This window comes from Pleurodeles waltl, chromosome 1_2 (assembly GCF_031143425.1).
Source record: "Pleurodeles waltl isolate 20211129_DDA chromosome 1_2, aPleWal1.hap1.20221129, whole genome shotgun sequence".
In the NCBI taxonomy this organism is placed as follows: Eukaryota; Metazoa; Chordata; class Amphibia; order Caudata; family Salamandridae; genus Pleurodeles; species Pleurodeles waltl.
Genome location: NC_090437.1, coordinates 338,848,079 through 338,873,477, shown reverse-complemented (window position 1 = coordinate 338,873,477; position 25,399 = coordinate 338,848,079). Strand labels below are relative to the sequence as shown.

General features: G+C 42.2%; 1 protein-coding gene across 1 annotated transcript in view; it reads left to right on the top strand.

The window, feature by feature from the left end:
* The window catches only part of ADAMTSL1 (ADAMTS like 1), a 731,427-nt gene that overhangs the window by 219,045 nt on the left and 486,983 nt on the right, over positions 1-25,399 (top strand). Inside the window, exon 3 of the mRNA XM_069239462.1 lies at positions 7,922-7,967. Coding sequence (XP_069095563.1) covers positions 7,922-7,967 — 46 coding nt within the window. The remainder of the gene's footprint in view (positions 1-7,921; positions 7,968-25,399) is intronic.

The window sequence follows — 25,399 nt, the reverse complement described above, 5'->3', positions numbered from 1 at the left end:
CTACAATAAATACAGTTGCTTGGCCGGAGCAATGTTTTGATAGCACGTGTTAAGCACATCTGCACTGTAGAGCAGGCCTCGCGCTTCTTTCTAACGCTCGCAGCCTGACCACGACCCAGTCATCTGGAGGAAGGAGAGCTCGTTTCGAGGTACTTAAAGGCAATTGAGTCATAAATTACAATGAGAGATTAGGCTCATATCTGCGAAATATTGGAATTGGTGTGAGTCCAAGCAGAGCCGCGAGGCTCTGTAGAGCCAGGTTTGAATTAGGCAGCCGCTGAGCTGATCCCAGAAAGCGGATGCACGCCGAATAAAAACATGCCACATGCCACTGGCGGTGGGGTCAGCAGGCGTATGTCTTCGTGAGGAGAGGAGTTGTAAAATATACTCCGTTCAAAGTTGTTAAGCTAACACACACAGTATTTATTTGTCATCTCCATTAGTACTCGCAAAGTCAAGCAGAAGCAGAAGTTTCCTTCTGGGTGTACATTACTTAGCCCTGCAAGGAATTCACAAAGGGATTCCTCGCAGGTGTAACCCCTTTTCACGCTGCAAAGATCTTTGCCACGAATGTGGAGAGCTCATTACCCGTAAAGTCTACTCAAGGGGTGGGATTTATGGTACTCGTGGGCGTCCCAAGGCATGGTTAAACTTGAATGTTTGTGAATGTCCTTGAATAGTTCGTTTGCGAACATTCACAAACTTCTAAGGTTTTCCTCTCCTGGAATGCTTTCTCGGAGAACTAAGTGCAGAACGAATGGTATCCTGATTGGAAAATCACATGATTTTTAATGCAATATGTATAAAAAATACGTGTACCAGGCATATCTTCAATGTAAATTCCAATCGGATTTCATGAATTCTATAAAGTGGTAAAACAACAGTGAGCTTTAGACTTGAATAGCTGACGGTGGTTTCTCACTACTATGTTTGTGGATTGGGCCTGTTGTGTTTTTTCTCATCCAAAATGATTCACTCACTATCTTAAAGAGCCAATATTTTCGATAAAGGGTGCAAAACACTTAGGCCCATATTTATACTCAGTTTGTGCTGAATTAGCGCAAACCTATCTTCATATTTATACTTTGGCACTAAACACGTCTAGCGCCAAAGTTATGGAGTTAACGTTGTTTTCTGGACGTGAAAACCTACCTTGCGTCAATGAGATGCAAGGTAGGCGTTCCCATCCAGAAATGGACGTTATGGCCATAGCGCCATATTTATCCTCCATGCTAAAATCCAGCACGGGGAGATGGGGCCTTAAATAATGGCGTTAAGCTTGCTTAGCACATTATTTAACGCCTGGGTATGGGCAGACATTAGGGGACTTGTAGGCATATTGCCATGGTCAGAGACCATGGAATGAGCCCACAGGTGCCCTTCCCTGGCTCCAGGGACACCCCCACCCACACCAGAGGGACACCACAGGATAGGGGACCCATCCCAGGTAAGTCCCGGTAAGTATTTATTTTAATTATTTTTTCCACGCTCTGAGGCCCTGACTTGGGGCCCCCTGCATGACGCTGGCCCCAATGGCCATGCCCAGGTTACATTTGTCTTCTGGGCATGGCCACTGGGGTGGTGGGCATGGCTACTGTCTTTACTAAGACAGGAGCCATGTCCATGGTGTTTGTGGACCAGAAAATGGCGCATCACTGCTTAGAGGCATTTTTTTCCCTCTAAACAGTGTAGTGCCATAATTTGGTGCACAAGCTCCGGTTTCCCCTACACCTCCCCCACCCTCTTAGCATCCTTTACAAGGACGCTAACAGGGCATCAACGCCATCTAGCGCCATTCCATAAATATGGTGCCCAGCCGGCGTCTTGGAATGGCGCTAGCCGGCGCTATACTTTTTCACGCAAAACTACGCCAGCACAGTTTTGCGTGAAAAAGTATAAATATGGGCCTTACTCACCTTAACAAGCGGGCACGGGATGAGCAAAAAATGCCCTCACCCCCTCAAGCATGGCATAAAACCTGTGGGGGGTTGTTGTGTGGCAGGGAAATGGTGTAATTGTTGAACCCTACCCTCCGCTGTCCAGCTTACGAGATTTAATGTAGAATCTTAAAAATTGATTACATATTAAGCCTTGTTGAGAACATGCATATTGAGTCTTTCATACGAAAAAGTGATGCTGGGTTAAGTACTGTGGCGACGGTGACACGAGCCATCTTTCAAGTTATTGGTATTTGGTGGGGCAAAGAGAGAATCAGAGTGGACTTGTCTGCCCGAACAACCGCAGAGGCAGACAAATGCCAGAAGAGACCTCCATAAAGAGGAGCCCAGCAAGCTCTGAGCACAGTGAAAGAGAAGGAAAACAGCATGCAGCATCATCATAAAAAGTAGAATTCATGCATTCATGTGCTGAAGCGCACATTGATGATCAATAGTAAGTGAATTAATTCAATGTTTGCACAATTTCACTGCCATGTTTTTTCTGCTCTGTTTGCTGAAACAGACTTTGCAAATATTTCAGGTTAATTGGACATCTTTGTGAAATGTACTTCTAAGAATAAAAATTCCAAACCATCAATGCGGTGATACTGCATCTACCATTTCTTTGATTTTGTGGATTCTCCTCTTTCTTTCCATTTAAGGCGGAGGTTGAGGGCTCTTTGATTCAAAAGAAGCCCCCAAACTGCAGATATAGTAACCTCTAGGGGCAGCCTTAGTGTACCTCAAGATTTCCGAGGACTTCTTTTAGTCAAACCATCCAACAGTGGGGGTACTTTTACCTAGTCCTGACCAAATGCATCAATCTGAAGTTCTTAGGGTGCATAGCTACACCCAGGGATCATGTTTACTGGCCTCCCCATAAGTGCTATGACTTTTGTCAGATGACTCTCCTTCATATTTCTGAACAATGTGCTTGATTGCAACACTGTGTATGGTGGAATTTTGCCACAAAGACTGCGCACATCAGAACTGCGCAGAATGGTGCCTGATCATGGTCACATTTGATTCACCTATCATTAGAGTTATCCTTGGCATATTATGAGCATCAGTTCAGATGAGAATGGGTAGCGCAAGAGATTAAACAGCCACGGTCCACAGAGAAACAAGGACAGAACAGTCCTCAACTACTTACTTTCATCTCGTTTGTCTCCATTTCCGGACCTGATGTGAATACGCAAGGCCTGGCAACTGAATATCCACATGACCCAACCCTTCACAGGCCCTGCTGGGGTGTTTTCAGGGCACTAAGCTGTGAGCTTCCTGTTTCCTCAGTTCTAGGCGTTTTGATCTGCTTAAACTTTGCTGGCTTGCCTTCTGGTGACTGTCCCTCCGAGGAAGTCAGAACCAAAAGAGTTCAAAGATGCAGATACAAAGCACAAGCAACTCCTCTCTCCCACTCACCAGAGAGTAAAAATGAGTGATGACTGTGCCTAGAAAGCGCACTCCATTCAAAGGCACATCACCAGTCTAAGGGGCTTGGGTGTTGGAACAAATGTTTGCGAGACATATCTTTGGATCACCTGATGCGACCTGATGTACTGTAGCAAGATGCACTGTGTGCTAGCCGGATCCAAATAACTCAAAGGGAGCTTGATCAGTCCTGTTGCGGGACCTTGTGCCTGCAGGATCAAACACTGATTGTCTCTGGGCAATTTGTATCCCCTGATTGAAAGTCAGTACCCCCAGTCTCTAGGACCCCAAGGCAGATTATATTTCTAAATAATAGAAAAGCATTCCTTCCTAGTTCCATAACTATAAACGTTGATCACCAGCAGCATCATTTGATGTCTGGCGGGCAGTGGGCTAGTCCACACGTCCGGTCATCGACTCTGCCCAAGTTTGGCAAAGGACCACCCACCGTATTTTGAAATCCCACCCTATCTGTTGGCATCTCTGTACTGAATGTGTGCCCGATGTTGGGGCTGCTCACATTTGGCATCACTGAACGCTGACGGAGTGCCATTTTATTGCACACTCAGCATTTATTATTTTCACAAATAAACTCCCAAAGTAGGGATGTGTTTGTGAAAAACAAAAGTCAGTAACATGACCTTCAGGGAGATTTCTCCCCGTGCATGAGGGCTATTGTTTCTTCTCAACTTGGTCCACTATGTCCTGCGTAGCGGACCTAGGCAGTAAAAATAAATATGGGGAAACAGTCTCAGTAGGGCACACCTCCAGATGCTTCAAAAGTGTTATCCCTGTGGTGAAAGGGCTGCCTGCAGGGCCCGTGGAGGCTCTCTTAAGGGTGAATTTGTGATTCCCTGACTCTGAATTTTGGTGTGGTAATCAAAAGTGTGTCATGATGAGAAAACATACAATTTACCCATCTTGTCAACCTTTAATTCCCCCTTTAAGATATTTGCTTCTGCTTTTGTAGAGTTCCGCTTTTCTTTACTTCCAAGATGCCCCAGTTGTATTATGAGATTTCTGGGTTTACGATCGTTCAGTCACCAGAAACAGTGTTTAAGAAGGAGGATTGTGGCCCTCTTGTTTCCTTTTGTTACAAACTGAGGAGCATTTGCTGTCAGTTAGTGATTGCAAATGGTATATGTTGTGTATTATTTGAATGTCCAATGTTTGGACTGTATTATATATTTTATTACTTATATGATTGTGTACTTCTCATCCTTTGTTTACCCTTATTACTGTACATATTCTTTTATATGAAATTACAGCTCTGACAGAACATTACCCTCTTTACTGCAACAGTGCAAATGTTATTATACAGTATCTTGATGCAACCTCCAGGCCACCTCTTTTGAGTTAGACCATGACTGATTACTCAAACAATTTGGATAGGCAGTAAGCAAAATGTACGAAGTTTTGATTGCATCCTAAATGGTTTTTAGGAAGCACATAAAAGTGCCTGCGCTGACTGTTGCGAGACATATTGTTAATTAACAGTGTACTTAGTGCCTGCCCATTGCTTATTATTGGTTGGCTTTATTGTTACTCTCATGTGTTTGCTTCTTATTTATTAGCTCCTGTGTGGCTTTCTTTCTTATTCTGCTGCTTGTTCCTCCCTTGGAGCATGGACCCATTACTTGTGTCTTTCTAATGCTCCCTTTTCATGTACTACTATTTTTGGTAGAGCACTAAATGAGAGTGCATGTGTTTTTGAGCTGTTTTCCATGTGCACTTTGTGTTCCCATTTCATGCCCAGGTGTTCTTCCCGTTGCCTTAGTCTCCATTCTTCATCACTACTAGCTCCTCATCCATTGCCATTCATGCTTCCCCACCCCTGTTGTGCGTTAGCTTCCCAGTCCCTGCCAGCCCACTCTCAGTTTGCTTCCCATTTCAGCCTACCCATCCTCCTTTATCTGTGAGCTGCTCCATATCCCCGCCCACCCACACTTTGTTGTCCATATGCTTCGTCTTTGTTTCCTTGCACTTGTCCTCTCCCCCACCTGCACCAGTCTCTCTTGCCCTCCCTTCCTCTCTGTTTCCTTGACCACCCGCCTCCCTCCCAAATGCACTCCCCCATTTGTTTTTTTCTGGCAAGCACAATAACACAGTATCAAAAATGTGCATTAGCACTATATAAAAAAATAGCACTTTGTGCAACATTTCATTTACTGCTCCATATTGGATTGGTAAATAAAAAGGCTCACCTCATTTTGTAGATGCACTCATCTGCGATGGTGCGCACTTACAAAATGATGAGCTGGATGCATCATGGCAAATTTGTTTACACTATTTCAAGCCATGCTGCACAACAATACAGCATGACTAAAATCATTGACCAAACCAATAGGTCTCATAGTCGAGACCTGTTGGCTTTGCCAGTGCTTGTTTGCACAGCAGCTGTGATGTGACACAAATCTTTTTTTGTGCTGTGTCAATGTACAAATATGGCCCAGTGCGAAAATGACATGTGTAGGGATTCCTAGAATGCCTGCCTCATTAATATTTATGAGGTAGGATTCCCTCTGTGAATCTTTGTGATTGTTTCTAAATGCAGCAGTCAAGGTCTTGAAGTGACAGAAGACCCCCTTCATTATGTCCAAATTTGTAAAATGCCTTTTCGGCAGCCCCTAACCCTTAATGAGATAGAGAAAGCAATAAAATGTGGCAGAATGCTGAGGCATTGTGAGGAGCATACCGCCACCTCCAAGACGGCTGGCTTCTACCTCCTATGCTAGTATCTGGTGTGGAAGGTGTCCTTCAAGTAGAGTTACTTCTGTGCTAAAAGGTAATGGCTGCTTCCAAAAGTCTGTGATGCATCAGTGGCTAGCTACTGCCAGAAACAATTGATACTCATCCTGACGAGTCACAAGGAAGAGTGGAGGCCTCTCAAACTATCCCTTTTTGTTACGATTTTTAAGGACTTGCGATGTAGTCTCTGCTGGTCACTAAGTAATTTCTGACTCTCAATGTCCATTTTGTACATTGTGATTTTGCACTCAGAAAGCATGCCATTTACCGTAGTACAGGCTTTGTTAGTGCAAAAAAACTTCTGTTCCTCAGTTCTAAGGAATCTTGGGGGACAATTTGCAGACTCAATCTCAATAACTTGGTTACGGGTTAGGAACAGTCTCAACTTTGAAACTAATAGACTGTCCGTATTACTCAGGAATTGGAAAAAGTCAATCCGTACTTATTAATAAAAATCAAATAAAAAACTATAATCATTTATAGGATGTATCAGTAAGTAGTTTTAATGAAGACAGGTGCAGATGATTACTGCTGTGATTCACCCAAGTAGATTTCAAGGATACAGTGTCTCCCACAGTTACAATACAATTCAGTCATCCTGAGAAAGTCTGATCAATAGATGGAAATTATGAATCTATCAATGAGCTAATTTGAGAGTAGTGAGAGGATAAAAGGTTAGTAAAACCCTGATTTTCAGATCATATTGGACTCAACAGCTCCCCATTGATTGGACTGGACTAGATTGTTGAGATTGCACTTAGGGCATATGTTGTTTCACCAAGCTTCATCTGACCATACTGTGAAAGTTTAGTAAAATATAAAATAGACAACGCAAAGGTCAAACGAAAAGACAATTTATGAAATCATGCCAAGAGTCTTGTTCCCTATAGCATGCCGTACTGTCCTCCCAGTTTATGACCGTAAGTATTCATTCTAATTTACAGCTTCTGAACGTCAAACTCTTTTATCACCTGCAATGCAAATCTGATCCACTTCCAATGGAATTAGATTGCACGTGATACAATTATGGTAGGGCGTGGGTTTCTCTTTCATTATGGCACAGGCGACTGGTGGTAAAATAAGCTGGAGTGAGACAAGAGGAAGGCTACAATGATCATCTCTTGTTAGAAGGCAGCAGGGTAAATCTCACCTATTACAATATTCAGTAAATAACAGTGGCTGATTTAAAATCATCTTTTTTAATGTGGATCTAAAATTGGCCTATACTCAAGTTGACAAACTTTCGGAAAATTATATCTCTGGTCCCAAAAGTGTTGGGTTAATGTATTTGCCTTGGGTAGAGCATGCTCATTTTAATAACCCTGCATTAACAGGCAATGTAGGATGCTGGTTTCGGACTGGGCCCACTCATGTGTTGATAATTTCTAGATGAGATACCAGTGTGTGTTCGTGCAGGTAGAACAGGATCTATCTTACCCCATTCAGATCACCTGAGATTAGTTTCAGATTATGCGGACCCTACAGAAATCCTGCAGTGGTCCACCGTTTTAAACTCCGAGAAGTCAACACAGCTTTGCAGGAATGCCGACAATGATCAAAGCTACACCTTGTGGAGTTCCATTTGGACATTGCTAATGTTTGTGGTTTTGTTGTGTTTACATGAGACATGTCTGCTGGGACCAGTTTTAGAAGAGGCAACTGTTCACCCTTGCAAATGCTCATCATTTTTCAAAGTGTTTAACAAAAGAAGGCGGAACTGAAGGCAGAACAGTTTTAGTCCTTGGGTGCACGTGCTTTTATCAAAAGCCCTATGAATAACGACTGCACCATTTTTTTTCTTGTAGAAGCTGTGAAGGACGAAACATCAGATATAGAACTTGCAGCAATGTGGTAAGTGTATTTTAATCCTATATAATACGGGTTAATGAATCAAGCATAATGGACAAAGGGAGAAGTGTAATGTCAACACAATCAGCAAGGCATTTGTGTTGGTTTATTCGAACAATACTGCATTGTGCAATGTTGTTATTAATCTGCACAAGTTATTCATTTTCCTTACAATGGATAATTTGTGTTTCGAAAGATTCTATTGTGTTGATTTCCAAGTCGTATGTGAACCTCGGTCTGGGAAGTTGGGCAAAGCCAGGCTTATTTTGATTTCTGTCATTTCACAGCTACTTAGACTATTATATTATTACATGAAGCTCACATAAAGCAGCTGCTCTGTACGGGGTTGCATGTGTCCAACCAAGTCAGTGGAAGGTATAGCTAAGGGACCCACAATTGTCCTGATAACAGCTTGAGATGGATGGCATAGAGTACAGACACATGTCGACTCATTGTCTCTGTCTAAGAGTTCTGCAAAGCCAGGCTTATTTTATCTTCCAATTGTCATTTCACAGCATTTTAGATAATTATATTATTACAAGAAGCTCACATGAAGAAGTTGCTTTGTAAGGGTTTACATTTGCCCAGCACAGTCAGTGGAAAGTATAGATGAGGCGCCCTCAATTCTCCTTATAACAGCTCGAGACGAGTGGCATAGGGTTCCAAAACATGTCGACCCCTTGTTGGAATAATGTGTGAAGCATGTATTTTTTAATCATTTTGAAATAAGTCAAAATAAATAAAATGCCTGTGTGTATGTCTTTCAATGCTATGTTATTCCTTGTTTCACACTTCTACATTTCGAGGCATGCACACACACCAACATAGCGTTAATGAGTTTATCCGTGAGTGGCAAGATAAATAGATGGTCTCAGTATTGAAGCGCCAAAACTGGTCCTCCACATATTAGGGACAGCTGTTGCAGGAGCCATGATTAATGATAATCCAACAGTTACGAAAAATAATGTATTTTGTACATATTCTTATTGTGAAGATAACAATGACGACAATAGAAGACAATCAGCCATAAACTAGTATTTGAGAGGTACCCTATTTTACAAAATCACTGTATTTTAGGAGTAACTAAACGAGGGAACATACAGAGAAAAAGTGGCCAAGGTTTTGAAAAGCTGGCCAATTTATGAGACCTAAAGTTTTAGCACTGTTACGATTGTGTGGATAACTAATATTGCACCGCTTTAATGGACCCATGAAGTTCTTTTTGAATGAGATCCATGTACGACCACTTTAGACTACTGGGGTGAACACCTTTTCCATTGCCAAACTGTAATATTCCAGGTTGGTAAGAATGTACGCTGTCTCGTTATAACCATGAAGGATCTCACAAGAGATTACCCTGTTGGTTAATGGTATGTGTTTGTCCATCTTTTGTGATCTCTGATTGAAAAAACGAATGATAGTCATTTGAGTTTCATTTTAGTGTTTATTAGTACTGTGCTGTATTAATAAACAATTGTCATCCAGTGGTATTTCTCTTGCCTGTTTTAATTGGAAACGTCTGGCAGCAATTTATAAAAATAAACTAAAATATATTTGGAATCGGGAGTCGGACAATGGAGGAGAAGGTGGGATGAGAGGATGGGGAGCAAGTAATGGAGAGTGTGCAAGGGGAGAGTAATAACAAAGCCGAGTGAGGGAGGGAGCAGTGCATGAGGAAGAAACCCAAAATGTAGGCAGGAGAGATGCACAAGAGGAAGAAAGCAACATGGAGCACGGGGGGAGAGTTTGGTAAGGGAGAAGCACATGAGAGAGAGAGCGAGAGCAGCACACGAGGGAGAGCAACAGGGAGCATGAAGGGCGGATATTTAGTGGGAAGAAACACAGGAGTGAGAGATCTTGTAAACATGTACTATCATTGAGTATTCAACAAAATAAAAATAGTTTCTTGAAAATGGGCAGTAGAAGTATACAAGTCAGCCAGTTAAAGGATGGCAAAGAGGCTATTTCCAGGAAAGGGTAAAACGCATGAAGAAGGTAAGCCATTGAATAAGAAGCAATCAAATGAGAGTGGCACTAAAGCCAACCAATGGTAAACAATAATTGGGCAGTAAGCCCACTGTACATTTTTGGTAAGCCTACAATAGGTCTTTTGCAACCAGATAGCTTGCAATGTTTGGTAAGCTAGACTTAAAAGGAGGTGGCCCCCTGATAGAACTTCTTTTGAGCTAGAACGTGTTGTCAGCATCAGGGAACGAGGCAGTGGTCCACAAGAGCCTCCTCCTACTTGTTTCTCCACAATGCGCCACTTCCTGTCTCATTGTGAAACTAGTCACTCTAAAAGAGATGTATTGCATTTGGAACACATTTCAAACTGGAAAGCAGCTGTCCTTGCCGTCCCCTCTTTCCCTGTTACACATTAAAAGATGTGTGGCCAAAAGCACCTCATTAACATTGATGAGGCTGATATGCTCTTCGCTTTGTGAAAGCCCTCTGTTTTACACACACAAAGTACATCCGGTGCAGGGCAAAGAGCTGGTGTTGTGCTGTGTGGCACGGCTGTCCTGCAGCACTGTGACAGCATCAGCTAATTTGAATGTTGTTAAGAAATTACCTCAATTAAGTAGGAGATATTGGGAAGGTGGTCTGTGGGTAATTGGGAAGTGTAAAAAAGCCGTACCCGCCCTCCTGCTTAACGCTTACACTAATATTTTCACCTAGTGTCCCTCCACTGGCACAGACCGGTTGGTCAGTCATGCAGGAATTTATTCCAGCTTCCTCCAGAAGTGCAAATTTTGTTTTCTTTGAGTTCCAACCAACTAAACCACTGCTATTGTATTCAGTCGCAGCATGACCAACACCGGGAGCATCCAGGCTGTACGCCGTAAATCACTTCTCAACAGCAGAGAAAATGTTTTTCATAGCCCCGGGAATCCAGAAGTGCCAAAGCAAACTAGGGATTCCGAGGCGCAGTTGGCTTCTCCCTCAGAAGGGCTGGCTGTGGCGCAGTGTATCCATGAAGGCCTGCAAGGCCTGGCCTCACGGCCGCATGGGCCATCCTGGGGCTCCAAGTCATATCTCAGACCATGTAAGTATTACAGCTTCTAGCACACATGGGTATTTATACAGGCAACATAAACAAAGAAGAAACAACATCCTTTTTTCAATCTGTGTCCATCCCTTCTCTCTCTGACTCATCCCAAACCTTTCTGACTAATACGGACACTCAAACTTCATCCTCAAACTTTCCCCTCCTTTTTGTGGGCGAGCACAAAGTGCTCCGTCCATTCTGTAATCTCTCTTGAAACCACGCCCATGCCACGTCAGTCACTTACATTGGTTCATGGGCTTGCCTTTTAAAATCTGTTTGCTATTCATTTGTGAAAGGCATGTATACGTCATGCCTTTTCCGGTGTTTAGCCCACCTACACAGCACCGGTAAAGTACCAAAAACATACGAGGCTCGATGTTTTCAGCCTGGAGTCCGGACTACTTTATCTGTTAATTTTCCACGCAGCGCGATCGTTCTGCATTTTTTCTGCTTTACAACGCTAATAGCTGTAACTCGAACAAACGCGAGACCCGTTGCATTGAAAACGCTTCTTTACTCATGTCACTCAAGTAACAGGCACACACGACCTCTACTTGCAAAAAACAATTTACAACTTTCCCTTTCAAATCCACTCCCATCATTTTACCCCTTCTCCAAACTGCACTAAACACACAAGAAATCAAGAACACAAACCTAACTCAATTAATTCACACAGAAAAGAAAAGAATATACTAATCTACTAACCTCTAATCGTGGGTTCCAGAGGAGCGTGCTACTTGCCCTAAAGCACTTCAGCACCTCATCAGGGTAGTTTGCGCTATATAAATATAGTTGCAATTTCAAAATGTTCCCTGCTCAGGGTTCAGAGGTATTTAACCTTTGTGTGCATAAATTATAACTGTTGCAAATGTCATGCAAATGTGCATATGTTTTTACCAAAAATGCTGCATTCGGACGTTTTCCTACATGTATGCAACTGGATTAGAAAGTTTGTCGAATCTTACAATTTTAACTTCTTCTTGATAACAATGTTCCTTTTAATGCCCCTTGTTTATATACATATTGTGGAAAACCTGGCCAAATTGCATAGCCACCAATTGAATCCAAGCCAAATGGGACACCAGCAGCTTGTGACTTTTAAGCCACCAACAAAGTGCACTCGAAGACGTTTCCTTTACAAACTTTATTACTTCTCAAAACAGCCTCTTTTCTTGAACGATTTGTGGCGTAATTAGGATTTTTCTTGGATGTTTGTTGCAGAGAACAAATTCTACTTGCTGCTTCTATTAATTCCCTCTCCCCATCTGTCATTATTACATCTGTACCTTGCCCTCTCTCTTTGTTGGTTTATTTAACATTTTAGGTCTACAAGCTTTGTGGGGCGGAGAGAAGGTCCCAATATTAAAAACCACAGTTGCTTCCAAAACCATCAGTCGATGGACTTGCAGCCATGGGGGGGAGGTTTTCTCAACTTCATCCATACGTGTTCCACCTCCCACACCTTTATGACATGAAAGCTGAGGAGATGAGAATTTATCCTGACTGTATGTAGATTGAAAATATTTCACTTTGCTAATATAGTGGTAGTGATGCTTAATTTGAACCCGTGGTTTCCGATGGGGTACCGGCATTTATTTTTTAGGCCCGGCACTATTTTTTCTGCATCAGACATTTACTGCGAGCAAAAGACACATATGGGAAAGATGGAGGGAGAGAAAATCGAAAAAGTATCACAAAGGGATAAAGCAGAAAGCTCTAAGAGTGAGCTGAAGGGACAGGGAGTGCCTGTAAAGAGATTAAAGAGGCCCGAGATGGCTTTAGGATTACGCTGCCTCAGTATTCTGTGCTCGCACATTTAATTGCAGCAGCTGCGTGTTTCAGAGAAATGCTCTGCTTGGACACCAGCACGTTTTTATTTACAAATTAAGCACTGCGTGCTAGTCAATATTCTATTCTATAGTCACTATTTTTGTGGCCCAGACTTCCCTTGTGAGTTATTATGTACCTCAGGAGTCGCACATTTACAAAATTTCTTCGACATCTTGGTCGTAGCAGAATCTCAAAGGCGTCCATCTTGTTAATTGACATGTGGTTCGACCTTGCGAAGTTTACACCTGGATCAGTGTTGTTCGCAACCAATATTTTGTTGCAACTTAAGATCACCCACCAACTACTGTATTTGTCCATGGTCTGCAGTCACGCAGATCTATTACTGGGTAATGTATATGCATACCTACAATATCCTACCATCCGGTCCGATTTTGTAAAAAATGCACAAAGTCTTTGTTGAAAGCAGCTATGTCTTGTTAGCTTGTCAACATTAAATGTTGTTGTTTTTTGGAACATTCTTCTGTTATTCTGATATACAGGTTGGCCCACAGTGTGATAAGGCAGTCACGCAATGTTTACTGTATCGAGCAAGCCAAGGAATGTACAGATAGCTTTACCTTTTAGAAAGCAACTGTTGTCATGTACTTTTGGGGCAACTCAACTGTCTAATAGCATTTCAACTTCTCACCACCTCTTTTAAAATAATGTTCAACTTGGCATTGATTTTGTAATACCTAGGTGCAACATATAGAATTGTATGTGAGGAGGTTACTAGGTTAGATTCATGAAGCTGAATAAACGACAAAAATATGAGAAATAAAAATCAATGTGGACTTTGCTCACTAGCCAGTTTTTAAAAAGTTGTAAATCTCATCATTATAGGTTTCCTCCTGAGTTTTGAGGATTCACAAAACCTTCGGGTTTTCTGTAGGAAACATATGCAAAGTATTGCTTTCCATGTGCATGTCACTTCCCTCCATTTACTACTTCCAATGGCCCAGTGATAAGAATTTGCGCGAGGATTACATGTTTTTTTCTGTTTTACTTTTTAATAGGAAACCACTTTTTTTCTTGGGGGAAATCGCCTTCCCTTGAATGTTTATGAATTATGGAGATGTATGCATATTTATCACCCCAGTTTGCACATTTATGCCAGCCTTTTTGGCAGCAGGTGCAGGCGAGTAAACTGGGATTGAAACACCTTTAGAAATGTTTGTGAATATCCACAAAGTTAAGACATTGTGAGTCATCGCTTTCTTGCTAATTGCCACCAAACCCAGTCGTCTGCGAACTTCCATGTTCCTTCCTGTCTCTATATTCAAACATCTGCTGCACTGGCAGATTTTATAAGGTTCCATTTATGAGCATAAAATGGCGGCCTATCCCAGTGTAGCGAAGCACGACCCGCCCATTGCAAATAGTGGTGGGTTCTGAGAACCTAATTCAGTTTTAGGGGTGCCTAATAACTGTAAATCCCCCCTGCTGCTATTTGGACACTTTATTTATGGATCTCCGAGATTGCTCTTCGGGCTTGATGACAAGTGCTAAACAGAGGTTGGCACAGGTATAAGAATTACACCAACTGCAGTCAATACTAAACCCCTACAATTTCCCACGGTTGAGGTTTAGCAGACCACATCAAAATTTACCGATTGAAAAATGAGCAAATTAAAACACATGCGAATTTGGTGCAGAAACTCAAATTACGGATTTTCCATATGAAAACACAGATTAAGAGCTATTTACCACACCTAGGAAATACAATAGCATAAACTGTGAGTATTTGGCGTGTGCGGTAAACACTTCACTCTTCTCGGGCCCTCATGGATTAAGAGTGAAATTATATTAAGAACCCTGTTTTAAATCTGCTTCCAGAATCCTGCTCTCATTAAAAGTCCCAGTTTCCTCTCTGTGCTAGTGCATGTGCCAATGGGGCATTTACACTGAACTAATAAATGGCTCGTGATTAGGGAGAGCATTACACCTCTGTGAGATTAGGGGACCGGCCTCTTTGTATTTATTTTCACACCAAGCTTTACCATTGATACCTCAAAAGATAGCAGAACAAGTGCTTGCGAGTACATAGAGTCTTTTCACAAGGTAAATAGATTGCAGTTTTCATAATTTAAAACATTAAAGTGCCCACATGTGGATTACTAACCTTCAGATTCGTTGTAATAACTAGAATATGCGTTAGATGATCGGGAAAGGGGGGCACCCATAACTCAAGAGACAAAATATTGTTTGTGCTGCAGCACCTAGGGCATGATTTGCAATATTTCAGGTAAATATGTAGGAATTCCTCCTGACAGAAATGCAACTTACTCATGATTATCAAAGGCAATGTGCCAGGATTTGTGAATTGGGCTGAAAATGATTTGGTCGAAAGTTATTTTTTTTGATAAAATGCATTTTTTTTACATATAAAAAGATACTAGTGGCATATTTGTGGGCATGCAACCCCTTTTTTATTACTGAAATCCAAATTTGACAACACAACGTTACCAGTCCCATTTATAAGGGGCACACAAAGTGCTGGGATATAAATTGAAAAGGAGAAAGATGAGCAAGGAAACAAACTTACTTCTCCGACTAAGTAAATTCTGAAATCAGAAGGAATTTCCCTGGCCCTGCAGCCACAATGTTCTGCTATTTTGATGACGCTATTTTGGATAAGGGCAGTTCGGTGTGCACAAAGGCCCTGCTGATACTCCCATATTTGGCGACGCAAACCCACCAGGAACGAGGCTGGGGCACCAAAAATGGATCCCAAACTACTGAAAACAATCATGAGCCACGACCTGTTCCAATGAGTGTCACTAGGCGCAGTGAGAAAAAAATTATACAAAATTGCCTTCGGTCCTTAGGGTCCTGAGTTTTAATCCCAACCTTGCCTCACTTCACCAAAACTTTCTGTGATTCTGGACAGATCACTTTGTACCCAGTTCTCAAAAACCAAAGCAAAAAGTCTGAAATTACCTGCCCAGGCTTCTGGCTTTCAAGTTAATTTTTGTCTTTTAAGGAATTCAGAAAGACATCCAGGAATTATTTTCAGAATCTCAACAGTCAGAAATTCTCATGAGGATTCTTATTTATAACAATTTATATATACTGAAAAGTAACAGGTGTATATTTCCAGATCTGGAATTGGAACACAAAAGGGCATTTTTAGTTTCAAACTTTTTTTTGTTTCTTTGCAGAAAAGGTATTTTCCTCACGAACAAAACCTTTTTTCCTACACCTCTGTATATTTTTGGGGTGTTCGTTTCCCATTTTCACTCAGAACGTACTTTTACAACTATCCTTCAAAATAATTAAACTAAAAGGGTATTCAGACTGCAAACCTTCCTACAAAATGTTGCAGAATATCAACACCCTTGCATCTTTGTGGCTGCCCACCACCATTTCTAGGGGAAGCCTACATAGAACACCGACAAACCCTTAACTAAGAGCAGGTTTGGTCACACTGAAAATTCACTGTACTTGCAGAATATTTGGTTGTGTAAATCCTATAAGGGAGGCTATAATCCGACATTCTGATTCTGTGAGCCCGGAACACAATTTTCCCAAACAAATACCGGTATTTATGAGTTAAGTTATACTTTGTTATGCAGATAGCATAAAATGTTGATATTTTTAAAAGGCAGTCTTGTATGGTGTCTAGTTCTGTTCGGATTATGTGTTCTTACCACCTCATTACCATATCCTGGTGTCTAAAATCAGGTTTAAACAGCTCTATACAAGTGCATTCTTCACAGTTCTATGTAGAACACCATTGCTTACTTTGGAAGGGCACTGATGCTCATGTTTAGGTACCAGGACTATTTCTCATCATTAGACTTTGACAGAGTGCAAGAGAGAAAAAACAGAAAGAAGGAGAAAGAGGAATATAGGAAAACTTTAACAGAGGGAGAAAGTTGGATGAAAAAGAACCTACAAGAGTGGGATAAAGAGACAGGAAGTATAGGCTGGTGGAAGAAAGAGGCATTGGGTGGAATCAAGCCTAGGCAACCTCAGTATTCGGTAACCCCAACATTCAGCACCACCAGGGCTCCTAACAAAAACGTTGGACCTTTTCTCTTATTATTTTCTTTTTGTAACAAAGTAAGCACTGTAGAACACCATGTATTGAGATTGTGTGGTAAAAAAAGTCTATGTAAAAAGCACTATGTAAAAAGCTTGAATCCTTCTTGAACCTACACCCGCTCCATGCCAAAGAGAAAAATGAAAATATAATTCAGTCAATTGAGTGTTCCTTTAGTTGTTAAAAATAAAACTAACATATTTGACAGAAGTGCCTATCCCTTTCTCTCCAGATTAAATACCCCAGGTTGCTAAATAGGTGCATGTAACAAGAAAGTGTAGAGAAACCAAATCTGATTGCAGATCAGAAATAGATTTCACTGGCTTGGTGACTTCTTCCGTTCATCGGCTGCGCGCCACCACGACGACCTCAGCTACATTGGGTTGCTACTATAGTAACCAAACTAACACGCTGAGCATCGACATGGACGTTCCATGCACGATGCTTCTGTACGTCTAACAGCCTGCCATGTGCAGACACTTCTTGACTAGCACAAAACCTGCATAGTCCTTGCAGAGACCCTTGCAGGGATCTTGACTCAGCACTATTTCACCCACAGATTGCATAGTGAGTGAGAGGTGCACCCCAGTATCCTCACATGGATGTCGATAAGTACAAACACATACAAGCTTCAAATAATCCCGTATGCACCAGAAAACATGCATCCTTGAAGCTCTTCCACACTTTTACTGCAAAATCACTCATTTAGGATGTTCATATATGCATAATTTTGTTATTCTTTGTTATGCTTTATGCATAATCATTCATAATAACACTGTTAAAGAAACTATTTTAAACTTTCATGCACAAAAAATAATTCACTGTTAGACACATTTACTCCACATTTTGTTATGGCCGTGTTTAAGGTTTAAGGCAAGGACTGGTGTGTTGTGGGTTAAATGGCCTAGGTGTTTAGAAATAGATGTTGCTGCTGAGGGGTCTCAAGCACAGGACTCTTGTTCCCAATACACCTTGCGTGCTGTTGCCACCAGTCCAGGTGGGTTCTGCTTGCCCCCCACCACATATGCTCGCCAACTAGACCCCTTGTCTCTATCTAGATTCAGTCTGTCTATCGCTAACGCAGCACATCTGGGATTTATCTGAGCTCTTCCGCTGGCCCTTGATTAACCACAAGTCTTTGTTTTTGAATAATGTTCAAATATAACAAAAGCGCACAGACCTTATGACACAATACAGAGGTAAGTTTGCGGCCAGTCCTGTGGTGCTTTAAGCAGAGGGCTTCAGCAAGGTCAGAGCAAGGTCAGGGCGAGGTAGTGCACAACTTCCCTGGCTGCGATTGATGGCAAGCGTGGTCGGTCCGTGCGTGTCCTCTGGATGAGCCCTCTGCAGATGCTGCCCAGCCTCCTATGTTTTGCTCTACAACTCATTCCAAAAGACACTTTAGGGAATTGCAGCATTGTGTAATACTGCAATACAGAGCACTAGTCTGTTTTAATTCCTCTCTCTGTAACATCCATCTGTGTAAATGTGCGGATTTAGGAGGAATTCCTTATTTTGTGAGACAGCAGACCATGATTGTCATTTTTTGTTTCCATGAACACCCATGCATCCATGCTCTCTATTTTTCAAGATGCGTCAGCACCGCATTATACTATCCAGAGAAGAGACCTTGTTCTGTTCTGCTGTCTCTTGTTCTGGGCTGCGTAGGTTGCAATACCTAAACTGTAAAACTGTTAACCCTAAAAGCAATACATTGACAACAAAATACTGCAATAGAAATACGAAACCATGATTACAATGGGTATGACTATAATCATGTATAACATTGTACAATGTATGACAAATGGAACAAAAAACCCTCATGTAATGATCCAACTCTAAACATAAGCTTAATGCTCACCTTAAACCTGGGCCTAATGCACTTTTAACCATAACCCTGTCCCTGTCTTAATGCAAGCCCTATGCCTAGCAGCAACTCTGATTAACCCCTGAGCTACATATAAAAGCAACTCTAGCACTGTGTCCTGAGCCTAGCCACCATCGTTAAGCCAAAAGCTGCAAGCGTGGGCCTGATGCTAAGGTTAAGTTTAACACTAATCCTATTCCTGATAATAAACCTACCACTATCTCTTGTGCCTACCCTGAGCCTGACTCCTATTCTGACAATAAAACTAACTCTGGTCCTATTCTCTGATCCTAAAGCTAATGCATTGTCCTAAATCCAGAACCAGAGCAGAATTGAACCTTCATTAAATGTGAGCAATTCTGTGAAATATATAGACTTAGCATGCATTTTCTACATAAAATATTATCTAATTAAAGTATTTAACCTCTGCATTTCAGGTACTTGTGACTAGTTTGGTCTATTATGTCTGAAAGTTCTAATCCCTACCCTAGAGGTGGGTGTGCTGGTTGTTTAATGGATTCCTTATAATCTTAGGATTTATTATCAAATTGGAAAGGAGGTGTGGCTAGCTATTCTGCTTGCAAGTGTTGGATTCGCAGTACCATTGAGAGATACAGCGTGTTTCTCCTAAATCCTGTGTGTCACAGTTTATGAACACAGGGATTATTCTTTTATATCAGGAGGTGATGCCATAGGAAAATCAGCGAACTATGGGATGAGAAGATAATCCAGACTTCTATAGGTCTCTCCAAATACGACAGAGGGACGACTTTAAGCTAAATTCGACTCTGGAGTCTCTCTTAATATAACATGAAAAATTCTGTATGCTCATAACTGTGTATATATGGCTTTTTTGCTTGTAGATATCTCAAACATAAACATAGAAAATGTTTAAAAGCTGTAAAAACTCCGTAATACCTTACTGAAAGGCTTTAGAAAACAATACCAAGATATATCAGTACTCTTGATGGTGTTAGCCACTCTGTTTACGTGCCTTTCTATAAAGTTGTTCTACCACTAAAGACCTTTCAGTAGTTCTGTAATCCTGGCAAGGATGCTAACTGAAGTTTTCCCCGAATCCGATTTATAATCAATGCACATTTTTTGCACTTTTACCCTGCACAAACCTCACCAGATAATGCTTAACAAAAACGTGCCCACAGTAATACTGCAACATCCTGAGTATTGCAGGTCATAAAAAGATAGCATTTGGTATTACAGCATTATCACCCCTTGCCGACCTGCAGAACTCATACTAGAGTGGTTATGCTGCACGCAGGAAATACTTCACGCTGCAGTATCAGAGTGAGGGGAAGAGAAGTATAGTAACTCCATCCTTGGTACACAACTTACCTCCCGATACAAATAGCCCAACAACACACACGTTGCACAGGGAAGTGCTATGCACTCACTCTGTTTACAACGTGCATTAAGTGAGCATTGTAGCCAGCTCCATGATGATGGAGTGACAGGCCGACTATGACAGTGCGCATATCTCACAATGCTGTAAACTTTCTCTATCATCTGTTTCTCTACATCATCCTCAGTGGCAAATTCCATCCACCCAAGTTTCCAAGGCCAGCGACATCATCTACCAAACTAAAGTAGGTAGATCTTGTATTCGGTCTCCTCCTAATCTTTGAAGCACCTTCGTCAAACGTTCTTCTGGAGGGCTGCTTTAGAGATCAGTGCCCACGTTCTGTACCTTCTCGCATTCGAGCCTTCTCCAGGATTCTATGTAGTCTGTCTACGTACATTGACGCTCCTCTTCATAGGTGATGGCAAAGGGAGCTACGGAGGGCATTGGGTGCTACCTAGCCGGCAAGTAAACAGATCCAAAGCACATGAAGTTGTTTATCTTTTTAGTGGAGAACTTCAAAACCATCACAGAAATTGTGTTAGATCAGAAGTCTAGGAGCGTAGCACTGGGCCCAGTATTCCATGAGGTCCGCAAGAAGAGGATGAGGGACTTCTGGTCCTGTGGGCAACGTTTCTCATCCACCTGTGATCTTCAACATAAAGGCCTATGTGGGTGTTAAAGGAGGCGTTCAACATACTTTTCAAAAGGGCCCCTTCAGCTTTTGTTTGCTCCTGAAGAACTCCATTGAATTCAAACAAAGAACCAGGTTAGATGTGTTCTCGTCATTGAGTAATTACTTAGTTTGACTGCAAAACAAAATGCTAACCCAAAATACGAACTCCAAACACTCCTTATGTGTCCATTATATTTGCAACATTTTGTTCATGTTTTAAAAAAACAGATCAGACCCAATCCCAACATATTTGCAAGATTTTGGGGGTGATTCTGACCCCGGCGGTCCTTGACCGCCGGGGCCAGGGTCGGCGGGAGCACCGCCAACAGGCTGGCGGTGCCCCGCAGGGCATTCTGACCGCGGCGGTTTGGCCGCGGTCAGAAGAGGAAAACCGGCGGTCTCCCGCCGGTTTTCCGCTGCCCAGATGAATCCTCCGCCATGGGGATTCAGACACCCCATACCGCCATCCTGTTCCTGGCGGTTCGCCCGCCAGGAACAGGATGGCGGTATGGGGTGTCGTGGGGCCCCTGAGGGCCCCTGCAGTGCCCATGCCAACGGCATGGGCACTGCAGGGGCCCCCATAAGAGGGTCCCACAAAGAATTTCAGTGTCTGCTTTGCAGACACTGAAATTCGCGACGGGTGCAACTGCACCCGTCGCACCTTCCCACTCCGCCGGCTCCATTCGGAGCCGGCTTCCTCGTGGGAAGAGTGTTTCCCACTGGGCTGGCGGGCGGCCTTTTGGCGGTCGCCCGCCAGCCCAGTGGGAAACCCAGAATAACCGCAGCGGTCTTCTGACCGCGGTGCAGTATTCTGGAGGGGGGAACTCTGGCGGGCGGCCTCCGCCGCCCGCCAGGGTTAGAATCACCCCCTTTGTGCCTATTTGAGAAACATGTTTGAGGAGCACTTCCAAATTTGACTTTTAATTTATTTTGCTAATATATGGTCATATATTGCTGTAAAATTGTAATGCTCTCTTTTATTTTCATTTATTTTGTAAGAACATGTGGATGTTCTATTTCATTCTGGACTAAAATATGGCAGTGTCTATATCTAGTAATGGAAAATTCAACTTGGCTCCATAAAAGTGGGAAATGGTGGAAAACTGAGATATATAAGATGTGACCAGTTTAACTTCTCTAAAATATGAGAAGAAGAAGAGTAGAGGAACGCTTGTGTGCTGTTCGGCTGGACACACAGCCTACTGCGATCCTTCCCATGTGTTGGGGACACATCTTGTGATCCCAGACATGTGACATCATATTGTGATGTCTGCATGCACACATTTGCATGCACACATTTGTGTGAGGATTTGTCCAGCTTGCAGAGAAAGATGCATTGTTATATAAACTGACACATCTAACAAACTTGGGTTTGTTAACACAGCAGAATTGATCACCAGAGCCTGTATTCCAAGTAGCAAAGCTTGAGGAATGCAACACCTGCCAAAGTCTCTGCTGTTATTGCTTCTTTTTAATCGATCTTCGTGGTTGAGTTTTTCTGGTAGCACTGTTGTTAGTTTTTTTCTGAAAGTTTCTCATTAATTTACCCTCTCTCTTAGCCCTCTTTTCATCCTTTCTGACCCTACTTCAGGTGCTCATTGCATAGCGAAATACCAACCAGTCTCTGCACATCAAGACAACTAACAATAAACAACTCTCACAAGACAAACTTGGTATAGATACAGTAATGTGCCAAAGATTCCCCAGCTTCCAACACACCCCTGCATTTAAAGGATGATTTAATACTCCAAACAGTTGAAAAACATCACAGCCCCTCTCGCCACTATCTTCAAGCCATAGTTACTCCCAACCAGATCAGTCGATGCTCTTGCTTCTGCTCACATCAGCCATTAGAAGAGATTGCTCCTTGTCTGGTGGGGCCTTCTAAAGCCTTCATAGCAACCACTGCTGGCTGTGTTATTTGCTTTGACAGTTTTAATCTTTGCTGAGCTGATGCCACATTTCTTTTTCCCACAAACTCATTTGTTTTTCAACCACAAACTGCCAAAGTGGGAGTATCAGGGTCACAGTTTTTTTCTCTTCCAAGGTTTGCCATACCACACGTGGTGGATCTGGGCCTGGAAATCTAGTGATATCACTCTCGATGGGAAAAATGTGGAGAATGTTAAAAGTTGCTCCACTGTTAGACCTGCTTCGTAGAGATGTATTTTGTTTTGGAGTAAATACTGTCTACAAATGTTAGTAGATAGTGCTTTTTGTCAAAACCCATCAGTGATTGTTAGGAACGTCCATGCGCTGAAAGTGGTTCGCCCCCTTGTCACACAGTAGTGCAGAGTAGTGCGTAGTGATATTTTCTGTTACTTTAACCAACTTACCATTTGAACCAATATATGTTGGAAAGTAAATCCCACACAACACTTTGTGCTGGATTTGCATTACTTTTGCAGAGAAAACCCCTGTGTAAAGTGTTAGTAAATGTGAGCTGAAATGCAGTTTCAAAACAAAATGGCTGATGCTGAAGCTGTATTCTATTAAACGTAATTCTACTTGTATGTTTACACAATGGTCTTTTCTAAGGACAATTGAATGGAAGAACATTGTTCAGAGAAATGTCCGACTTATTGGAAGAAAGCCACGTACTGTCTGATCACCACATTGGCTTCTACCCTGGTAGAGGTACCAGATGCTCACTGATCTCCAGGAGTGCCTCAATGACCCATAATCCCTCCACTCCGCTTCTTTGCCCACACCTGCCTTCTACCAGACTTCTCAAATCCTTCATTATAACATGCATCATTTATGCCAATGGCACACAGATCACCCTGAAGTGGAAAGACGTGAAATGACCTAGACATTTCTACTCTAATTTGCTCTGGGAATTCAATCAATTGATGCTTATGACCGAACTGAAACTTAAAACATCCGTAACCAAGATCTTCATATGCAAAAATTGGTAGAACCGCCAACCTAAGACTATCTGACCCCAGGAAATAGACCATCTTACAGAGATATCTACTAAAGTAAGAAACCTGAATGTGACCCTGGATTCATACTGATCCTTCATGTGAATCAAGTCACCAGAAGAGTCCTTTACACCATGAGAAGCCTCCAACACATTGTGCCCCATCTACATGTATCCCCAGAATCACATACTGCAACTGGACTATACAAATTGACTTTCCCATCACGCACCACTGTACATAACCTGAAATCTTCAAAGAATTGAAAACACACAAATCCTTTTGCTTCATGGCAATCACGTCAAGTGGTCCACTGGCCATTCTGGGCCACACACTCCTCCTTCAAGGTACTTAGAATAAGGTCCCATCCAAAGCTTTTCCTTCATGCAAGTGGCATGTTAAAGACAGTCACATAACAGAGCCCTGTACTAAAGATTGACACCTCTACTGGTTGCCCCACTCTGTAAGAAGCCATGCATCAGCAGGACATTTGTTTCTGCCAAACAGAAAGACCCTGGTATTTTCACCTGACAAAGCCTAGAAGCATCGAAGTCCACCTTGGATTCATGTAAGCAGTAAAGAACTGGTTTTCCCAAACCAAATAAATCTAGCACACATCCACCCAAGAAGCAGAACTAATCTCCCACATAAGAGTGGTAGGCTGGCGCATATGAAAAATAGTTTCTAATTTATTTTGGCTAAGCTTAGCTACACTATCACAGAGATTCAATAAGAGCAGCCCTCTGTCTCTGGCCTTTACACATGACACCTGAAGCCCAAATCTGCCTTCCCTAGAAACCCATGCGGAGTAAAAGTTTCACAGTTTTATCACTCCTCTCCACTCGATGCTCTTACATCTCTATCTCTGACAGAATAAGAGCACCTCTAAAGATAGCAGAGCTTTGTACATGGTCTAAGATAAGCGTATGCTTGATAGGAGAGGAAGCTGTGTTGTGAATGGTTAATGGATTGTAATGTAGCGTTCGTGAAAGAGGTAAGTCTTCAACTCTTTCCTAATTTAGAGCAGTGCTGGGTTGGTTCTATTAGTTACCAGGACCGTGTTACATATCGTGGGTGCATAGACAATGTGTATACTGCTTCAATAGAGATCTTGGGACATCACCTGACTATTACTTGCCACAAAGAAACCTCTGACTCGTGTGTTGCTTCAGAAAAAACATCACTTATTGAAAGATACCTTATGGAAACTGCTTTTCAGCAGTGGTGCTTTAACACAAGATACTAATGTTTCTGTCACACCCACATCCAGTGTGTAAACCCACCAAGCCTTCAAAATACTGTAGGACGATTGCAAGAGTATTATGATGGATTATCGTTCAAGTTCCCTCTGGTGTATTTTAGGGACATGTAGAATTATGAAGCCAAAGAGTTCACAACTTTGTGTAGTTTTTTACGAAATTTCTGCCGATTTGCATAGAGCAAAACTTATTAAGAGGCTGAGCTGTTCAAATTCCCCCCAAAAATCCATAATTAAAGATTTATGAAAAATGAAATGGATGGGGAGGGGCATGAGAGTGGCAACATTCCCTCTGTTGGTCATAGCCACTTGGAAGCCACTTACTGTCTCTCAGTGTTTTATGGATCCCATTGCCAACTGCTGGAAGTCTGACGGTGTGACTTTCTGTAGCTGAAGGGATGACATGGCTGCCGAAAGGCATCTATTGTGGTT